This window comes from Patella vulgata, chromosome 6 (assembly GCF_932274485.2).
Source record: "Patella vulgata chromosome 6, xgPatVulg1.2, whole genome shotgun sequence".
NCBI classification, from domain to species: Eukaryota; Metazoa; Mollusca; class Gastropoda; family Patellidae; genus Patella; species Patella vulgata.
The window spans coordinates 36,486,581-36,507,980 of record NC_065884.2 but is presented as its reverse complement, the minus strand read 5'-3'; the positions used below and the strand labels follow the sequence as shown (position 1 = coordinate 36,507,980).

The window sequence follows — 21,400 nt, the reverse complement described above, 5'->3', positions numbered from 1 at the left end:
GGGGCTACGGTGGCTCAGTGAGTAGAACGTTTACTGTCTAACTTCATCAAAGTGCATCGGGATTTTTCTGGAGATGTCCTCCCTTGTCAGTTGTGTAGGATGGAGGATGGAGGACGGGGGGGGGGGGGGGGGGGCTGGCAACGGATTACATGTAAACCCCTAAACGCAAGCAAATTATTGAAATAAAATTGTTAGTCCCAGAATGACCTGGTTTGTGCCTCTCTTTCACACTCATTGGTGTCCAGGTACAAGAACCCTTTACCGTTAGAATTCGAAATAAGAGTAGGCCCTCGTAGCACACTGCATGACGTATATTCACTTTCATTAGCTCAGTTGGAGAAGAACAGTATGGGTTTTGGTAGCCGAATGGTTAACGCATTCGCATTTGATCATAAGGACTGTCATTGAATCGGGGTGCTCTCACTTTCCCAGCAGCTATTGTTTTCCAGGTAACATCATTGGACCAGTACTAATTAGGGTAACAATGCTGTTAAAACTATAGTCTTTTTCATATCAATATTAACCACTTTACATAAACGTTATTTTATTAACAAATTTAGCATGTACATATATATTTTTCATATCAATATTAACTACTTTACATACAAGTTATTTTATTAACAAATTTAGTATTGTACATGTATATTTAAAATCCGACTTAATGTGATATCGAATTTCCATATTCATATAAAGTCGTCAAACCTGTTCATAATCTTTGTTTTTCATCATGTATTCTTCTGTTTAATTCTATGTATTTTCTTTTCTTTGGACTGAAACGCCTCCATTTCCATATTGTAAAATTTGTATCTCTGTGTAACCCTGTTCTGACGTAGTTCTATGAATCTAAAAATATTCGGGTGGTTTGACGATACTTTCTTTAACTTTGAATGCCAACTTTCAACATATTTTTGGTTGTTCTTGCACCTTCAGTGTAGAAGTGGTTCCATAAACTTATATCTACACCTTCGACCCTTTGACATATGAACGAAAAATCAGACAGTGATTTATAGTTCATACATGTCATAGGTTAAATTGAACTGTTTCGTGCAATAATTATAACAGAGTATAACTCACTAATCTATAACTAATCCCTAATCCGCTTAATTAGTAGGGTTAATCTGCTGGGAAAGTGAGAACAAACCATTGAATCAACTGGCGGGGTATCGATTCCCCGCTTGAACGTGTCAAGGGATAGATCGCCTGTCGAACCACGTGGGTTTTTTTCCGGGTCCTGAAAGTGTGCAGTCTGGTAGTTGATTCTGTGAAAAAATAACATTTTGCCACCAAGGCTCATTTAGGTGGTTTTGATGCAGCCTGAACGTACCCTTTGGTTTGTCCCGAATCCGAATCATGAGAACTTTGCGGTGATATCTATATCAATAAAATCAAGTTGTGTATGTATGTATGTATGTATGTATGTATGTATGTTTGCCCATCACGCTTTGTGGTCATGAGAACTTTGCGGTGATATCTATATAAATAAAATCCAAGTGTGTATGAGTGTGTGTATGTATCTTTGTATGTATTGTCGCCGCGCTCTACCACCCACTCATTATTATGTGGTATTAAATTAACCATCATCACAACATGAATGCTTTAGGCCATTGAATTCTGGTCCCATGCGAATTGCGCTTCGTCGCCGCGCTCCACCCCCACATATCTCGTATCAAATTAAAAAGCACGACCACGTGAATGTTTTAGGCCATCGAATCTGGGCTCCAGGCGAATTTGGGCCAAGAATGAATTGGGCCTCGGGCGAATTTTGGTTTCGTGCGAATTTGAGCATTGGGCGAATATGTGCCACTGTCAAATTTGGGCTACGGGTGAACTTGGACCAAGGGTGAATATAGGCTCCGGGCGAGTTTGGGCACGTGTAAAGCCGGGTCTCCTACGAGTAATTTGATAATGCATCATAGAAAGGTAATGAACATTGATATGTTCATAACTTATTCATCCGTTAATTCGAAAACATAAACATCTTGGAGCCACCAAAGCTAGTTAAGAAGTTATTATGTGCGCAGTGAGCCTAAAATAACCCGATTTTCCCATATTTTTGGTACGTCTATGGTAATATATGTCGACAAAACAGCAAAGAAAGTTTCTGGAATTTTGCAGTCTAGTAGTTCATTCATCCCTTGATTCTGCGAAATATTAAGTATGCTGCCACCAAAGCTGGTTTGAATACTTTTTGATGCAAGTACCCTTTTCTGCGTGCTCACTTAGTCTAGTGTGCGACATTTTAGTGTGTGTACAGTAATGACTTAATGTGGTTATTTTTTGTCTGGTACTAATGTGTTTTAAAACGTTATTTTCTAATACAAAAGTAACAATTATTATTTGTTTTTATTGACGTTCGACGTGGTTTCGAATCCCCGGTTGTACTTGACAAGGAGTAGGGTCGCCTGTCCAACCTCGTGGGTTTTCTCCGGGTTCTCCGGTTTCTTCCCACTGGTAAAGACCCCTATGCGCAAGCGAATTATTGAAATAAAATTAAAAACCATATGTTAGTCCCGAAATGACCTAGTTTGTGTCGAGTGGACGTTAAACCCCATTTCTCTCTCTCTCTCTCTATTGACGTTCGAAATGAAAATGAAATGAGAGGGGGGGGGGAATGGGGTTGAACGTCCACTCTACACATCAAGCAATTAACAGTTTTTTTTAGTGGGGGTGGGGGGCGGAGGACCTGAAGAAAACCCACAAGGTTGGACAGACGACCCTACTCCTTGTCACATATAAGCGGCGGATCGAAACTAGAGTCCTTCCCTCTGCGCCCCACACATCACCATGCCAATGTGTACACGGGACCTCGGTTTTTCATGCCATCCGAACAACATGCTGTCCCTATGCCTTCCGTCCTACACCACTGACAAGGGGATCCCTTGCCAGAAAAGTCCCGACTACGCACTGAGCCACAGCAGCCCCTACTTCATTTCAAATTCGGACACAGAAATTCGGTCTTTTTTATCCCATCCTTCCTTCACAACTGGGGGGTTGGATGGCCGAATGGTTAGCATGTGCGTGCTGTATCATACAGCCTGTCATTGAGTCAACTGGCATGGTTTCGAATCCCCGGTTGAACGTGACAAGGAGTAGGGTCGCCTGTCCAACCACGTGGGTTTTCTCCGGGTCCTCCGGTTTCCTCCCACTGCTAAAGACCCCTATGCGCAAGCGAATTAATGAAATAAAATTAACCATATGTTAGTCCCGAAATGACGTAGTTTGTGTCGAGTGGACGTTAAACCCCATTTCTCTCTTTCTCTCCTTCACAACTGACATTGGTAAACCCCGCCAGAAAATTTGAGATAAACTTTGATGAAATGAAATGAAATAGGGTTTAACGTCCTACTGTTCTGCTCCAACTGGACTAATGAAGACGGGCATAGGCCATACAGTGTGCTATGAGGAAAATTGTGCCCGGGCAGCGGCACCAAGGCCTCGGCTTATATCGAATTCAAACTTCCAATTACGTGCACGCCAATTTATAGCCTCGGTTTTTCGACCCATCCGAACAACTAGACAGCTGTCCTTGCTAAACCCTCCGCCCAGCACCACTGACAAGGGGAAACCACATTGGAAAACCCTGATGAACTTTCTCGGCCAATGCAGTGATCGAACATGTGACCTCCAGTTTAGTAAGCCAGCGTCTTACCCACTTAGCCACCGTGGCTCCGAACTTTAATGATGTTAGAGAGCAAAGGTCCTACTCACTGAGCCACCCTAACCCCCACTTCATTTCGATTCCGGACAAGGGGCCTCGTTTTTTTTTATGCCATCCGAACGACTATATCACCGTAAAAAATTTTCCGTAAAATTTACGGACAAATGGCTGGCAGCTAGGTTGCCAACTTATGTACTTAAAAATTACGACACACCATAAATATATTTTTACGAACATGTCGTAAAAATTACGACCAAAGATTGGCAACCTACCTGCCAGCCATTTGTTCGTAAATTTTACGGAAAATGTTTTATAGCAGTAAAAAACTTATGGTATGATAAGCATCAAAAAGACATTTACTTAAGATTAAAAACAGAATTTAATTATTCAAAACAAGATATAATTCCTCAAAAATGCTTTTACATGATAGTTTAAGATATAATAAAAAGACCTGAAAATACTGGAAATTGGAGATTGCTGTCAGAAAGTAAAGCTAACAACTGCCTTAAAAAAAACCCTGTCAACCACAAATCCATATTTTTAAAATATTTGATCAAGAGCAGGTTTGCTATTACAATATGGAGGTTTAGAGATTGAAAATATTCTTTGGCTGTCAAGCAGTTTGGTGGTATATTTCAACAAAAACAAAGCTCTTTACATAATTCTTCATTAATAATAATGAACATTTGTACATGGAATAATGAAGACTTTTAAAAAAAAAACGAAAAAGAATCTGTTACCCTTATTAACAAGGGAAATAACTCTACAAAATATTTGTCAAGTTCTCTAAGACAGGCAAACACAAATTTCCAGCAAGTAAAAAATGAAAATTTCCATGGATGTATCATATAATGGGTAGCAACAAAATACAAATGTCCGAAGGAAAGTTCATAAAAAATTTAACAACAATAAAATTATCCATTCAAATTCTTGTACATGTAACATTTACATTATAATATTTAAATGAATTTTTTATAGTATAACAATAACATTCAGAATCTATGTTACAAAAATAAAATCAGTGTGTTACAATAGTATTAACCTCAAATCTTTTACTAAAATCTTACCAAGGTATTATAATATTTACCTCAAATCTATTATTTAAAACATCAACAACATGAAATAAAACTATCACCTTACCAGTAAATTATAACAGTAAAACATGATCTAATGAAATCATGAAAATTTTTTGAGAGTAACGAATTTGCATTCTAAATGTTTAAATGAACAATTTAAAATCTAACAATTATTGAACCCCAAAAGTATCATGACTTTAAAACAAGAACAGCATCAATGCAGAATTCCTATTATTCTACCTTAAATGTACAGCTTGTTTCAATGATTAGCTTAATCTCTGTTTGAAAATGTATAAAATTTTGCACAATAACTCTGCCTAAGTATGTAATTCCTTAGTGAGAATGGCATAAATTGATTCAGTCTCGTTGATAAAAATTTAGATGGAACTCGACTACTGACAAAGTTAATGTACCAGTCCCAAAATGAAATGTATAGATGAGAGTTGCACATTTTTAATGTTTATGCAACGCAGCCGCAAATTTAGAGACAAAATGAACGGAGGATAATTTTACAAATATACCAAATTGTGAATGGACAAACTGAATGACCAACAGATTTTTCCATTAAAGTAAACGGACATCTTATCAAAAGTACAATAAGAAGATCAAGTTTAATTAAGAAAATTCATTACAAAGATTTTACAAATGTACCAAATTGTGGATGGACAAACTAGATGACTAACAGATATTTCCATCAAAACAATGGCGACACACTGTCACATTATTAGTCACTGCTTTTCCATCTGACGTTTTTAATTCAAAATGTTCGCATGTCTGTGATTTGTGGTTCGGCGTAGGGGAATGTACTTTCAGTGGGACAAGTTTCAATGCAGAAAGCCATCCCTTTTCCTTGTCGCATGAACTACAGGGGAGTATTCTGCATGATAGTTGAGCATCGGAAGAAAACGGACAGTTAAAATATCTGTACCATGTTAACCGAACCGTGTTACGGAATTTAAAGCACCTTGACCCGAAATGTGACATCTAAACCACTGTATACCATCTTACGGTACCAGTATATTGCTGCAACCATACTTCATCCATTCAAAGTTTGACGGTTCAGTAATAAGTTATATCACTTTTTGGCACACTTGAGTCTTCCTCTTTTTCATGATTTCTGTCCGTTATCTGGGTTCTATTTCAAAAATGCACCTGCAAAACAAATATTCTCAATCAGGTTTTTTCTTATGACATCCATTTCAAAAGAACACATTTTAATTAAGGAAAAGGGAGCTAAATTTGCGAGAAAATGAAGTTTCGTGTCCACAAACAGGAGACTAAACATATCACACAGGAGAATACTACCAGTGTAGACTGGAATAACCAGACACCAATGACTGCCATTCAATTTGGACACTTTGCTTTGCATATTTTGCCGAGCATAACTGATTAGAAATTACACTAAAAACAGAAACGACTGAATGTAAATCAGTTTATATACATTCATTTTACATTATTGCTTTGCGACCTATTTGTGTTCATTTCTAGGTGCCAAAGAATACAGATTTAGCTCCTTTACTTTTAAGTTAGGGTGAACTTCTCTGATCATATTGGTATTCGCTAAAGCAACACCCATCGTTTTATCGTGGGTTAAAACCCACGCTTTCTAATCTTCTCTCGTTACCGCATCTTGGACTTCTGATCAGATTTTTGGACAAACCAGTGGCGACTCTGCACCTATGACAGGTAATAACCAGATTAAAATGGGATTCACTTGTTGCTAATAGGGCCCACCCACCCCAAGGGAGAGAAATGGGGTCATTTTTGGACTAATAATATATAACATGTAGAATTTTATTTCAATAATTCACTTTAAACCGTAGGTATTTATAAACAGTGGGAGGAAAACGAAAGACCCAGAAAAAACGAACAAGGTTATTCAGGCAATTTTACTCCTTTCCACGCCACTTGACTCAAAGACATACATTCTGACCTAACTAAGGCCCATGTTAGACCATGAACCTTATATACTATTCAAAAAAAGTAGGGGATATTTGATTTTTAAGTGTTATTAAAGTCACCTAATGAAACTGACGAAGAAACAAATGACAAAATGAAATGAAGTTCACATTCATCGATTTATTCCAAATGATCGTTAGACTAAGTAAGGCACAGACTGACCATTATAAGGGTAAAATGATACCCGGGGTCAAACAGCAAAGTTACCACAGCATCACAACCAAGTCAGTAACGGGTAAATCCTCTGTTTGCCAAACAAGCATTGATCCGACGTGGCATACTCCTAATGAGACGTCTATGGTCATTTTGGTCCAGATTGTCCCATTCCTGTTGCAACGCAGCAGCAAGTTCTTGGACATGGGCAGGACGTTGTTGACGTTGACGTAACCTCTGTCCAAGCATGTCCCAGACATGCTCGATGGGGGAGAGGTCGGGACTCAGTGCTGGCCAAGGTAATGTGGTGATGTTCTGTTGTTGGAGGTAACCTGTAACGATCCTGGCCCTGTGACATCTTGCGTTGTCATCCTGGAAGATGAAACGGCGGCCATGACGTCGTGCGAACGGCACAACATGGACTACCAAGATGTTGTCCCGGTAGTACTGGCCTGTAACACGCCCTGCAACAACATGTAAAGCCGTTCTTCCAGCAACAGTGATGCCTCCCCACACCATAACAGAACCACCCCCAAATCGATCATGTCTGATGACGTTAACGTCTTGGAAGCGCTCGTTTTGACGACGCCACACCCTCCTACGTCTGTCCAAAAAATCAACAGTGAACCTTGACTCATCTGAAAACATCACATTGCTCCAGCGTCGATTATCCCAGTGTTGACGATCCCTACACCAACGACGTCTTGCCTGAATGTGATGATCTCTCAAACAAGGGATCACGCGAGGACGTCCGGCGCGAAGGTGACCCCTATGCAGTCGATTCCGAATCGTCTGGCCACTCACTCTCACACCAGTGTCTGTTTGAAGACGAGCGCTGATCTGATTTGCTGTGATGACACGATTTCTCAAGGCCAAGGTACGGATAAATCGATCCTGGGCTTGAGTTGTCGCCCTTGGTCGACCTGAGCGTGGTCTGTCCTGTACAGATTGTGTATCACGGTATCTGGACCATAGCCTGCTTATGACAGACTGAGAAACATTCATCGTCCGCGCCACAACCGCCTGTGTTGTGCCGATCTGTAGCATGCCAAGGGCACGTAACCTTTCATTTTGGGTAAGCCGACGCATATCAAAATTTGTTTTCTGGTCACTAAAACAATTAAACTGATGTTTCCACCCTGGAATTCAATGCCACAATGACTGTAACATTCAAAGTCAGAGTCGTGCAAATCTTGGGTTGGACCCCCATGATGATCCCAAGCATCACCTGCATTCCATGCGGTAGCTATTGGTGCGTTTGGGCGTCACATGTAACTGGAAATGTTTCTTCTGTTAGGTTCTATAGTGACTTTTTTCGTAGTCATTTGCATATTTTAGTATTATGCCCCCAAAATCAAATATCCCCTACTTTTTTTGAATAGTATATTACAGCACATCATCTTTACTGAGTCTCTGTCCTCACTTCAAGCAATTAACAATAAACAGGTTGAACACCCATTAGTAGCAGATGTTTATCGTCGGCTACTATCCTACGAGTTCAACAGCAAAGACGTCGTCTTTTGCTGGCTCCCCAGTCACGTTGATATAAGGGGGAATGATCAAGCAGATTTTGCTGCCAAAGCTGCTTTAGAACTCCCCCAATCATCCTTTTTAATACCATATAAAGACTTTAAATCATGTATAAATCATTTCAATATGGCCGCTGGCAACGGTCTTGGGATCTTAAAGGCACAAACAAACTTTATCACATTAAGCCTCTCTTAGGAGACTGGCCCAACCAGAGAGCCTCAGCCAGAGTGTGAACACTGTCAAGTTCCTTTGACAGTTAACGCTGGGAAGTATCTGTACTGGGTGTGTTAATTAACGGACGGGTTAAAAACGACTGACACAGTGTGTATTCTTTGTTTCGTGAGTTTTCTTGAAAGCGTATTATAACTGCAGCAAAGGTGATTTATCAAGGACTGTGTTTTACGCAGATCGGTCTTTGTTAAGTGTAGGTCCTTATACATGTATTTATACGTGGGGTAGTTACGTATATGCTTTCTTATACATATTTCATTTCTTGATGAATACTATGTGTTTTATACTTCGTACCATAGTTGGACTGCAGTTATTTATATATTTGATCTTTTTTGTGGGTTTAATTTGTTTACAAATTATCATGCGTGCCACTGAACTATAAATGCATGTATCTTTAAATTGATCGCAGGCAGTATCGTTATTTCCCCAATATCCGAACCAACCTCAATTTGATTATCCGATATATTCTAATCTCCATTGTTATCAGATTAATGAATCTGTTTTCGAAGCAGCCATTATATTGTAATCATATTTTCATACAAAACAGCTTTTTGCCGCTTTACATGATGTCTTCCCGATATATTCGCATTAGTCAAACATAAAGAAATCTAACTCTCGGTCCCTAAAAAGAGATGTTGGCGTGCGACTTATTGTGAATGGAAATCAGAGTCATGTAATAAAGTAATTCCTGATCAAAGAATGATTCTACCTGCATATTTCAGACTTTAAATCGCATCCATTGCATGTATAAATCGAAAGCACGGACTAGACACGGCTCCATGTGTCACCTAGCTTGTTCTATTTCTAAAAGCATGCAATCACCTTTGGAAATCACTTTGGTGTCTTTTGTTATTTCGGTCGCTTTATTTGAAACGATTTTCATAATAAGCCGTAGTAATTTGTGATTTTGTTTTTACTGCCAATTCTGCTTAATTATGTGCGATTCGAAATCTAAAGACTTGACGAAAAACAAATCATTTATACGGGTTTAGAATAGGGTTATAGCATGATCTATTTGTTAAAGGCCTGTTAATACAGTATGAACAATATTTATTACTTGTGTTTTAAGCTATGGCATATTAAATATGTGTCCGTATATACCAAAAGTAAATCACATAAACAGATGAATAATACAACGTAGATTTGAAACAGAAAGTCTTCAAGTATATTCGTAAATGTGTTTCCCTTTTGTCTAAATCCCATTTATAACTGTTTGATCTCCTTTTGCAGAGCAAAGACTGGTTATTTTGAATGATATTGAGAAATCATTTAAAGCTATTATAATCAGAGAAAATATTATAAAAATAAAGGGAGTATGGGGCATTAATAATCTGATAACTCATGAAAAAAATAATGATGCACACCAAAATTTTTGTATAAAGAGATCGTTTGTCATGAATTTCAGTAAATTTCACTATCTTTGTTATGTATTCTATTCACAGCGATATGTAAAATTGCGTGAAAGAATTAGGCCACTGCCTTTATAGGAATCTATTTAGGCAATGATAATTTATTGCTGCAGTTACCTATTTCAACATATTCACTATATTTTAAAGTCATAGTTTTATATAGCTTCATTTTCAATATTTCTGGTTATTTATTATTATTCTGTATTGAGTTTCACGTCATGAATTTTTTTAAAAAGACACTATTTCAGGACAACAGTAATTTCTAATACACCATTGTGTCGCTGACAAATTACAGTTTTTAAATAGGATACACAACACATCGTTATTAACGTACAGAGTCATGACGAATTTTAAATTTTATTAAACCAAAGTTGTCGTATAATAAGACAGTTAATGTATTGGGAATAATATTATTGTTCTGTTCTGATTATAATTCTAAATGTACCTTTGGTTTATAATACACATTATATAGTTACAATGAATTGTTGATTTGTTGATCAATTTAATTTATTGCCCCTAATAAAGTCTGACAGCAGTTATATAAGATCTAGGTCAACATTGTTACAAGTTGGTGATCAGCGAAACGTATAGTTCGTGCTCAGGTGGCAGCTTGGTGATTATAATTAGAAATGTAAATTACTACAATGTGAATTAGAAATTCCTTTTAATAATTTAACAAATCCAAGAAGGACAATAAATAATCTGTTAATATTATTTGAAAAGACTTTAAATTTTCCTATAAGAGAATTTTTTTTTTTTTTGGAAATATGCTATAGAAAAATAGCATTAGTCCACGTACGGCATGATAATGTCGGCATAGTAGCACATGCATCTCTCCTTTTCAATGTCATCACATATTTCTTGGCCTTATATTTCCTTGAATAATTTGAATAACAACTTGATAAGGTTTCCCCGCCCTGCCCAGTCTTCAATTCCACTCATTGACTATGTTTCTTTTAAAACCCCATAAAATTCCACAAACTATCATTATTGGAGCAAAGCTATATGCGTGTAGAAGCGAATGTTTTGGCTAATACCAATTACCAATTCGATGAAAATAAAGCACATAATTCATACATTACGATTTAATTAAAACATTTAATTATGAACGCATATAAACATCAATATGTGACAACAAATAATGGTATTGCTTATACTCTTTGTCTTGTCTAGTTCATTTCTTTGTTTGAACATTTCTCTGATTACAATATAATATAATGGCTTGGACAGTTTTTTCGTTTCAGATACTAACCAAAATTTCCTATGAGAAAAAAAATGAAATGTATATATGTTAATAGAATATCAAGCTTTATTTAAATGAGATGCTCGAAAAGTGAACCATACATTTATCCATTGCAATAAGATCAAAATTGAATATACCACAGTATTCACCAACATTACAAAATTGTCCTTTTTATACGGCAACATAGAAATGTGGACGTATATTGCCGTCGCCCCCGTCCGTCCATCCGTCCATCCGTCCATCGTCCACAATTTCTTGTGAACGCTCTAACGCCAAAAGTTATCTTCCAATTTAATTTCAATGATTTCCGTTTATAACGTCTAGAGTTATGGCCCTTGTTTTAACTTTGTTGAACCTTGTGAACGCTCTAATGCCAAAAGTTAACATCCGATCTTTGTGAAATTTATATGCAATATTTAAATTAGGGAAATGAAGAATCCTATTATTACTTATAGAGTTATGGCCCTGGTTTCACTTTGTTTAACCTTGTGAACGCTTTAACCCCAAAAGTTAACATCCTATCTTTCTGAAATTTGTATGCATTATTTAAATTAGTGAAACGAAGAAGCCTATTGAATTTCAGCAATTTCTGTGTGTTACTTCTAGACTTATGGCCCTTGTTTCACTTTATTGAACTTTGTGAATGCTCTAACATCAAAAGTTATCTGCCGATCTGTATGAAATTTACATGCGTCATTTAAATTAGTAAAGAGAAGAATCCTATTGAATTTCAGCAATTTCTGTTTATTACTTCTAGAGTTATTGCCCTTCTTTCACTTTGTTCAACTTTGTTAATGCTCGATTGATGAAAGTTATCATCCGATATGTATGAAATTTATATGCATCATTTAAATTTGTGAAACGAAAAAGCCTGTCAAATTTTAACAATTTCTGTAGAGTTGAGACCCTTGTTTCAATTTGTAGAACCTTGTGAACCCTCAAACGGCAAAAATTATAATCTGATCTGTATGGAACTGTCTTGTAAAGGCCCCCAATTACCTACAAAGGTATAAATATGCGACAACCCTTGTCGCCCGCTCGGACGATTTAGCCGCTGTGGGCTTATATTTCGTTGCCTGGCAACCTATCTTTGGTGTACTTATTGGAATAAACTGTAACAATGGCCAAATTCCAACCAACGTTATCAGCTAATCCATTCGAGCACGAGCTCTGTCTCGCCTCTCAACATCAAAGAGCAGAGCTAACTGTGTGTTGCCTCTCACAATCACAGAACCTGTGGTTTCTTAGTACCGTGGAGTAAAATAAAGCTATTTCATACAATCGAAGACAAGCGGCTATATGAACAAGCGTCTCAATATTAGGTCATATATCAGTATTTTGCTTTCAAAGACAAGATTGTTACACAGAGTTTGATCGAATCTGAATAATGTTCGGCAATGGGCAATATCACCGTGGGTGGAAGCGGGCGCATGTCCCTATTTTCATTAGTTTTATTTGATATGTGAATTATCATTTGTTATATATAGTGAGGAAATTACTTTTTCTTGGTAGTCCTATCTATGACCCAGGCAAGAAACTATACATTTATATATTAATACGCCAACGCATAGTAAATATAGCAGTGACGAAAACTTTCAGATTTTCATTAATTGTGCAATTTTATATTTATAAACTTGCTTTCGAAACAGATTCATTAATCTGATATCAATGGAGATTAGAATATATCGGATAATCAATTTTTAGATACATGCATTTATAATTCAGTGGTACGCACGATAATTTGTAAACAAATTAAACCCACAAAAAAGATCAAATATATAAATAACTGCAGTCCGACTATGGTACGAAGTATAAAACATGTAGTATTCATCAAGAAATGAAATACGTATAAGAATGCATATACGTAATTATCCCACGTATAAATCCATGTATAAAGACCTACACTTAACAAAGACCGATCTGGGTAAAACACACGGTCGAACAAGAAATCGCACGGTAAATTTGATAAAGCCTCCTGGTCCTTTATAAATCACCTTCGCTGCAGTTATAACACGCTTTCGAGAAAACTCACCAAACAAAGAATACACACCGTGTCAGTCGTTTTTAACCCATCCGTTAATTAACACACCCAGTACAGAAAACGCACCGCACACAGATATTCACCCCTAGCAATAATTAAATCACCTTCAGTCAATTTCTCACCCTGTTAATTAACACACCGTATCTACAGATTTTAGCCTGGCGGTATTAGATTTGTTGCGATAATTAGAATTTTACGGATATTTGCAGAAATTTACTAAATTGGCACGAAATCTATACCCGATTTGCACAAATATCACCTTTGATACTTCCCAGTGTAAGCACATTCTGATTGAGTGCAAGCATTTCAAAGATGTTAGATCCAAATACTTCGGTTGTCAGTCATAACAGAATTTTTTTGTTTTGCCCAACTGGGTTTATATTGTAAAGCGTTTAAAGGAGACACATTTTTATAGAAAGTTTTAATTTGGATATATACTTTTTTTCGATATTTTATTTTTTAAATATTTGATATACATAAAATAATATTATTTGATTTTAATAGTGCTAACTGTGATACTTGTTTTTATACGGCCACATGGAGATGTGGTCGTATATTGCCGTCGCCCCCGTCCGTCCGTCCATCGTCCACAATTGTTTCAGTTTTTAGAACCTTGTGAACCCTCACACCTACAAAAGAATAAATGTGGGCGTATGTTTTGTTGCCTGGCAACCTATCTTTATTTATGTATATTAATATTTTGTGATTTTATTTAATGTGTCTTGTAAATATCACCATATGTTTGCCGCAGTATAGCCCGGTTGGAGCTGACGTGCCATTAAATAATATTTCATTCATTCATTCTAAAGATAATATCCGATTGACTATAAATTTATACACAGTGTTTAAGTTCATGATTCGAAGAACGCTATTGATTTTCAGCGATTTCCGGTAATTACTGCCAGAGTTATGGCCCTTGACCACTTTGAAAAATCTTGTGGACGTTATAGAGGTTAAAGTTAATATCCGATTGACTTTAAATTTATACACAGTGTTTAAAGCGAGAATTTCATATTTTTAAGTTATATTTTTTAAAAAGTATTAAAATAAAGCCTTAAAATCGATGGTATCTATAAACAGTCCTACCTTGTTAAAGAATAATCCTATAATTCACTATTGCCAGTTGAGAAATTGACAAAAATATCATTTTCAACTTCAAATTCAAATGTTTGAAGATAACTATTCACATGGAGGATAGAAAAACATGGGAGGTAATTGTGTTATTATTTCCGGTGTGAACGATTTTTAAGTGTGAGAATGATACCTATGATCGCATAATAGTGAGTTGACAACCTATTAAGCAAAAGACATCAAGATAATTATGTTTTGACTTTCTTAGAGAATATGAAATTCACGCTTTAAGGTCATGAGACGAAGAATCCTATTGATTTTCAACGATATCCGATTATTATTGCCAGAGTTATGACCCTTGATCACTTCGAAATATCTTGTGACGCTCTAGAGGCTTATATGTTATCAACCGATTGACTTCAGATTGATACACAGAGTTTAAGGTCTTGAGACGAACAAGTATATTGATTTTCAATAAATTTGGATAACTTGAACAGCTAAATCCATGATATTAAATGTTTCGTATGCTAAACGTTAGCATGGGGAAAAACTTTATAAAAACCAAACAAATTCTAATGATTTTCTAATTATTACTGAATGAGTTGTTTCTCTTAGTGTATTATAAATGTTTCATTACTGAAAAAAGTAAAAAATGCGACAACTCTTCTTGACTGCCCGGATGATTTACCTGCTATGGGCGTATGTTTCGTTGCCTGGCAACCTATCTTAGATTTTAATTGGAATCAGATTTTAAGTGAAGATACTAATTTGAATATTTTAATGAAAAAACGTTTTCAGAGAAACTACTTGAAATCATTTCAAACCGTTAGTATACGACTTAGCGATAATCCATGGATGAATTGTCATATACGTCATATTATACACAAGAGAAACAGAATCCACTGCAAAGCCAAAAAACGTAATTTACTTTCTAAATCGGCAAACTTTAGAAAAACAGAAACTATGTAATACAAGACGTTCGAAAGGCAAAAAGGTCTTATTAAGAAAAGATCGAATCAAATATTAATAGAGACACCTTTAATGATTCTGACTGGGGGAACCTGTATGCATTTTTATACGCCCACATTTTCATGTGGATGTACATTGTCATCGCCCCTGTCCGTCTGTCCACAATTCGTTTGTGGACACTCCACAGGTCACAATATTTATTCGATTTTGACGAAACTTAAAATATAGGTCTATCTCCCAAAAATCTCGGTTCCTTTCGATACTGGCTTATATTGGACCATAACTTCATGGATTATGGCCCCTGATTGTATGAAAAATCATGTTATTAGCTTGTGGACACTCTAGAGGTCATAATTTTCACCTGATTTGGATGAAACTTGAAATGCATGTTTATAACCCAAAGATCTTGGATCCTTTCGATATTTGCACATATCAGATGGTAACTTCCTGAATTATTGCCCCTGATTGTACGAAAAAATCCCGTTTTTAGCTTGTGGTCCCTCTAGACGTCACAATTATTACCCGATTTAAAAAAAACGTTTGAATATATCACCGTTACACACTAATGAAGCTTTAGTTCGAATTTCGTGAAAATCGGACCAAAACTGCCGGACAAAATGACCACCCCTCATACCCAAATATTGTAAATATATGGTATATCAAGGTTTTGGATCCTCTAGAGGCCACAATTTTGATTCAATTTTGATGGAACTTGAAATACATGTTTATAACCCAAAGATCTTGGTTCCTGTCAATATTCGCGCATATGGAGGCAGACCCCCATTAATTTCCCATTGACTTCAATGATAATTCTGGCCACTTTGCCCACCTCCAACTTTTCCCCAAATTTTTGTTGGGCTGAATGCTTTTCACTACAGACAGAGGAATAAATGGTCATGTCTTTGCACTAAAATTTGTATGAGGTTGACCACCAAAGCATACTAAAAACATCTAACTAGTTGCCGTACCTGATAACACTGTTATCCTTCTGCCTCAAAATCATGAATATTTACCAAAACCTGGCAGAAAATGTTAATTCAAACCCACTTCGTCCCTTCTAGACCAAAAAATCAACAAAAATGGGCATTGCAAGACGGAAAAAAGGGGAGAAAAAAGACAGAGAGAATTGCTATAAATAGATGAACTACAATTTGTGGGTACCGAGATGGTGAAATTTAATGGTGGTCTGCCTTCTATATCAGATCGTAACTTCCAGAATTATGGCCCTTTAATGTACGAAAAATCGCTTTTTGTTATACGCCCACATAGGAATGTAGACGTATATAGCCTTATACGCCCACATAGGAATGTGGATGTATATTGCCGTCGCCCCCGTCCGTCCGTCTGTCCATCTGTCCATCGTCCACAGTTTCTTGTGAATGCTCTAACCCCAAAAGTTATCATCCTATTATTCTGAAATTTATATGCATTATTTAAATTAGTGAAATGAAGAAGCCTATTTAATTTCAATAATTTCCGTTTATTACATCTAGAGTTATGGCCCTTGTTTCACTTTATTGAACCTTGTGAATGCTCTAATGCCAAAAGTTAACATCCGATCTTTGTGAAATTTACATGCAATATTTAAATTAGGGAAACAAAAAAGCCTATTAAATTTCAGCAATTTCCGTTTATTACTTCTAGAGTTATGGCCCTTGTTTAAGTTTGTTTAACCTTTTGAATACTCTAACCCCAAAAGTTATCATCCTATCTTTCTGAAATTTATATGCATTGTTTAAGTTAATGAAATTAAGAAGCCTATTGAATTTCAGCAATTTCCGTTTATTACTTCTAGAGTTATGGCCCTTTTTATAAGCCCACATGGAAATGTGGACGTTTATTGCCATCGCCCCCGCCCGTCCGTCCGTCGGTCCGTCCGTCGGTCCGTCGTCCACAATTTCTTGTGAACACTCTACAGACTACATTTATCATCTGATTGTTTTGAAATTGATATATGTTGTTTGCATTAGTGTGATGAAAAAGCCTATTTAATTTCAATAACTTCTGTTAATTTATTCTGGAGTTATGGCCCTTGTTTCACTTTGTTGCACCTTGTGAACGCTCTAACAACAAAAGTTATCAACCGATCTGTATGAAATTTATATGCATCATTTAAATTAGTAAAACAAAGAAGCCTATTGAATTTCAGCAATTTCCGTTAATTACATCTAGAGTTATGGCCCTTGTTTCACTTTGTTGAATCTTGTGAACGCTCTAATGACAACTGTTATCATCCGATCTGTTTGAAATTGATATGCATCATTTAAATTAGTGAAACGAAGAAGCCTGTTGAATTTCAGCAATTAATTACGCCGTGAGTTATGGCCCTTGTTTCACTTTGTTGTACCTTGTGAATGCTCTAATGACAAAAGTTATTATTCGATCTGTATGAAATTGATATGCATCATTTAAATTAGTGAAACGAAGAAGCCTGTTAAATTTCAGCCATTTCCGATAATTACTGCCAGAGTTATTGCCCTTGTTTCACTTTGTTGTACCTTGTGAATGCTCTAACAACAAAAGTTATTATTCGATCCGTATGCAATTTATATGCATCATTTGAATTAGTAAAACAAAGAAGCCTATTGAATTTCAGCAATTTCCGTTAATTACATCTAGAGTTATGGCCCTTGTTTCACTTTGTTGAATCTTGTGAACGCTCTCGTGACAACAGTTACCATCCGATCTATTTGAAATTGATATACATCATTTAAATTAGTGAAACGAAAAAGCCTATTGAATTTCAGCAATTTCCGTTCATTACGCCGTGAGTTATGGCCCTTGTTTCACTTTGTTGTATCTTATTATCCAATCTGTATGAAATTTATATGTATCGTTTGAATTAGTAAAACGAACAAGCCTATTGAGTTTCAGCAAATTTCCATTAATTACATCTAGAGATATGGCCCTTGTTTAACTTTGTTGAATCTTGTGAATGCTTAACGACAAAAGTTATCACCTAATCTGTATGAAATTCATATGCATCATTTAAATTAGTGAAATGAAGAAGCCTATTGAATGTCAGCAATTTCCGTTAATTCTTTCTAGAGTTATGGCCCTTATTTTACTTTGTTGAACCTTGTGAACGTTCGAACTACAAAAGTTATCATCCGATCTGTATGAAATTTATATGCATTATTTGAATTAGTAAAACAAAAAAGCCTGTTCAATTTCAACAATTTCAGTAGATTACTTCCAGAGTTACAGCCCTTGTTTTAGTTTTTAGAACGTTGTGAACCCTCAACCGACGAAAATTATAATGTCATCTGTATGAAATTGTCTATTAAATTCCCGTAATTACCTACAAAAGAATAAATAAATGTCGACTGCTTGGATGATTTAGCTGCTGTGGGCGTATGTTTTGTTGTCTGGCAACCTATCTTTCACTTTGTTTAACCTTGTGAACGCTCTATTGCCAAAAGTTATCATCCAATCTTTCTGAAATTGATATGCATTATTTAAATTAGTGAAACAAAGAAGTTTATTGAATTTCAGCAATTTCTGTTTATTACGTCTAGAGTTATGGCCCTTGTTTCACTTTATTGAACTTTGTGAACGCTCTAACATTAAAAGTTATCTGTATGAAATTTACATGCGTCATTTAAATTAGTAAGGAGAAGAATCCTATTGAATTTCAGGAATTTCCGTTTATTACTTCTAGAGTTATTGCCCTTGTTTCACTTTGTTCAACCTTGTTAATGCACAATTGATGAAAGTTATTATCCAATATGTATGAAATTTATATGCAACAATTTCTATAGATTACTTCCAGAGTTGAGGCCCTTGTTTCAATTTGTAGAACCTTGTGAGCCCTCAACGGCAAAAATTATAATCTGATCTGTATGGAACTGTCTTGTAAAGGCCCCCAATTACCTACAAAGGAATAAATATGCAACAACCCTTGTCGACTGCTTGGACAATTTACCTCCTGTGGGCGTATGTTTCATTGCCTGGCAACCTATTTTTTAGCTTGTTCTCTATCCATCTCTTGCAAAATGTGGGTATATCCTGCCTGGCAGCCGCTAGTTTATATCAAAATTATGATCCATTTTGGCGGAAAAACAATTGAAAGCCAGAATGAGCAATGATACTTCCTTATCAGGTTTGGTAAACGTCTAAGATTTACTTTCGGATAAATTGCTGTTAAAAGATACATGCTGTTTGTGTTACTATCTTTTTAGTAGATTTCCACATAATCAATGTGAATTAAGATATTGAAATTATTTGTATATATATATTTTCTTTAGAGATGTTTTCTTTTGTAACTTTCTTGATTATGTCAACTTTCAACTTACTGTTTTAATTTTGTATTATATTATAGGGTGAAAAATATGATGGACGTAAAGCAGATGTATGGAGCTGTGGGGTGATATTATATGCACTACTTGTGGTAATTATCATTTTTAAATTTCAGCAATACATTTCATGTGATTCTATAGTAGCAAAGCTATGCCAACACTGCAATTTCTACAAAATCTTTTGGCAAACTAATCAAAATAGTTAATACTACTGAAATGTATAGTTTATTGTCCGCTGCTATCAAAAAATGCAGGGGACTATTAAAATGGGTCTGTCTGTCTGTCAAACTTTATGGGACACAATAACTTTGCTTCTAATTGAGCTAGAATGTTCAAACTTGGTGTAGGTGTTTATTAGGTAAATACTTTGATGGAGTTCCAAGATGAGCATTTTCTGCTTAGGGTTGTAATAGTAATGTATAACCCCGTCCTTCACCTTGCCATGTCTGTAACCTTGACATTAATAAAGTAGTCTTGAACATGCAACATCTGTCATATCACATGGTGGCTAGAGGCAGGATATGAAAATCCAAAAATTTAGCCAGTGGCAGCCTTCAAACGTCTATTATAAGACTGGTCAGCAATAACATTCACACCAAAGAACATAAAGCAGACAGGAATGCAGAGACGTTATAAATTAATCCAACGAAAATCATCAAAATTTGTCACAGGTCTCGTTTAGACAATTTAATGTCAATGCGCATGTCCGGAACAGTCATTGATATAAACATCCGTTTCGGCAAAACCTTCAACAACTTTTCACATGAAAATACGCAAATGGCCCAACACAGAGCCCCACCACCCATGATATTCAGTGGGAAAGGTGACAAAACGGAAACATATACCCTATGGAAGCAACGAATGAACATTTACTCGTCAACAACCGGGAAAACGGGTGAAAAATTAGTTCCATACATTCTCGAAGCACTCAATGACGACGGTCTCAAAATTTTTAACGCATTCGACCTGACACAAGATGAGCGCAAGAGTCCCGATATTATATTTCAAAAATTTGAGGAACGGCTGAAGATTTCAAAACCGAATTTTCGTGCTGCTAGGCTTGACTTACACTTTTACTACCAACGAAAAGATGAAACGTTGGACGAATTTTACACTAGGTGCAAGGAGAAAACTGCACAATGCGAGGTCAACCCAGATGAGGAGAAGGAACGTATTTTAGAACAAATTTTGGCGAGCACCCCAATCCCTGATTTTCAAAAATGGCTTCTTTCACAATAGATGCTATTCTTGAAACGGGTCGTCAGTATGAGACAACACTTCACAACATTCAACACATCAAGGATCGATCAACAACCCAGGTTACCCTCAACGCTATCAACAAAGCCAACAGACCCTACAAGTCAAGGTGTAAGTGCTGTGGCCTAGATCACCCTCTTGACAAATCATCATGCCCTGCCAGGAATGATGAGTGTCACACCTGTCATACTGTTGGACATTGGGCAAATTATTGCTTACGCTATAAACAAACAACAGGAAATCGTAATTCCCGATCACAACAACGTCAACATAGTCCACACAGAGGTAAACGATATTCTTCCAGCAATCGGCGACAACAGTCACGTAATGCACGGCGACACAGCAGCCGCAACAGGAACAACTATGGTCAATACCACAGATGCATCCCAACACCACAACGACATATTAACAATGTAGATTACCAGTACCAAGAGGACAACGACTTTGACAACATTGTTTATGACACAGTCACAATAAAAGTCTCTGGGATACAACATAACACAGC

General features: G+C 36.5%; 1 protein-coding gene across 6 annotated transcripts in view; it reads left to right on the top strand.

The window, feature by feature from the left end:
- Positions 1-21,400, top strand: part of LOC126825386 (serine/threonine-protein kinase BRSK2) — a 695,489-nt gene that overhangs the window by 167,394 nt on the left and 506,695 nt on the right. For all 6 annotated transcript variants that reach the window (XM_056101811.1, XM_050555009.2, XM_050555005.2 and 3 more), the window contains exon 7: positions 19,662-19,730. In XM_056101811.1, the coding sequence (XP_055957786.1) occupies positions 19,662-19,730 (69 nt within the window). The remainder of the gene's footprint in view (positions 1-19,661; positions 19,731-21,400) is intronic.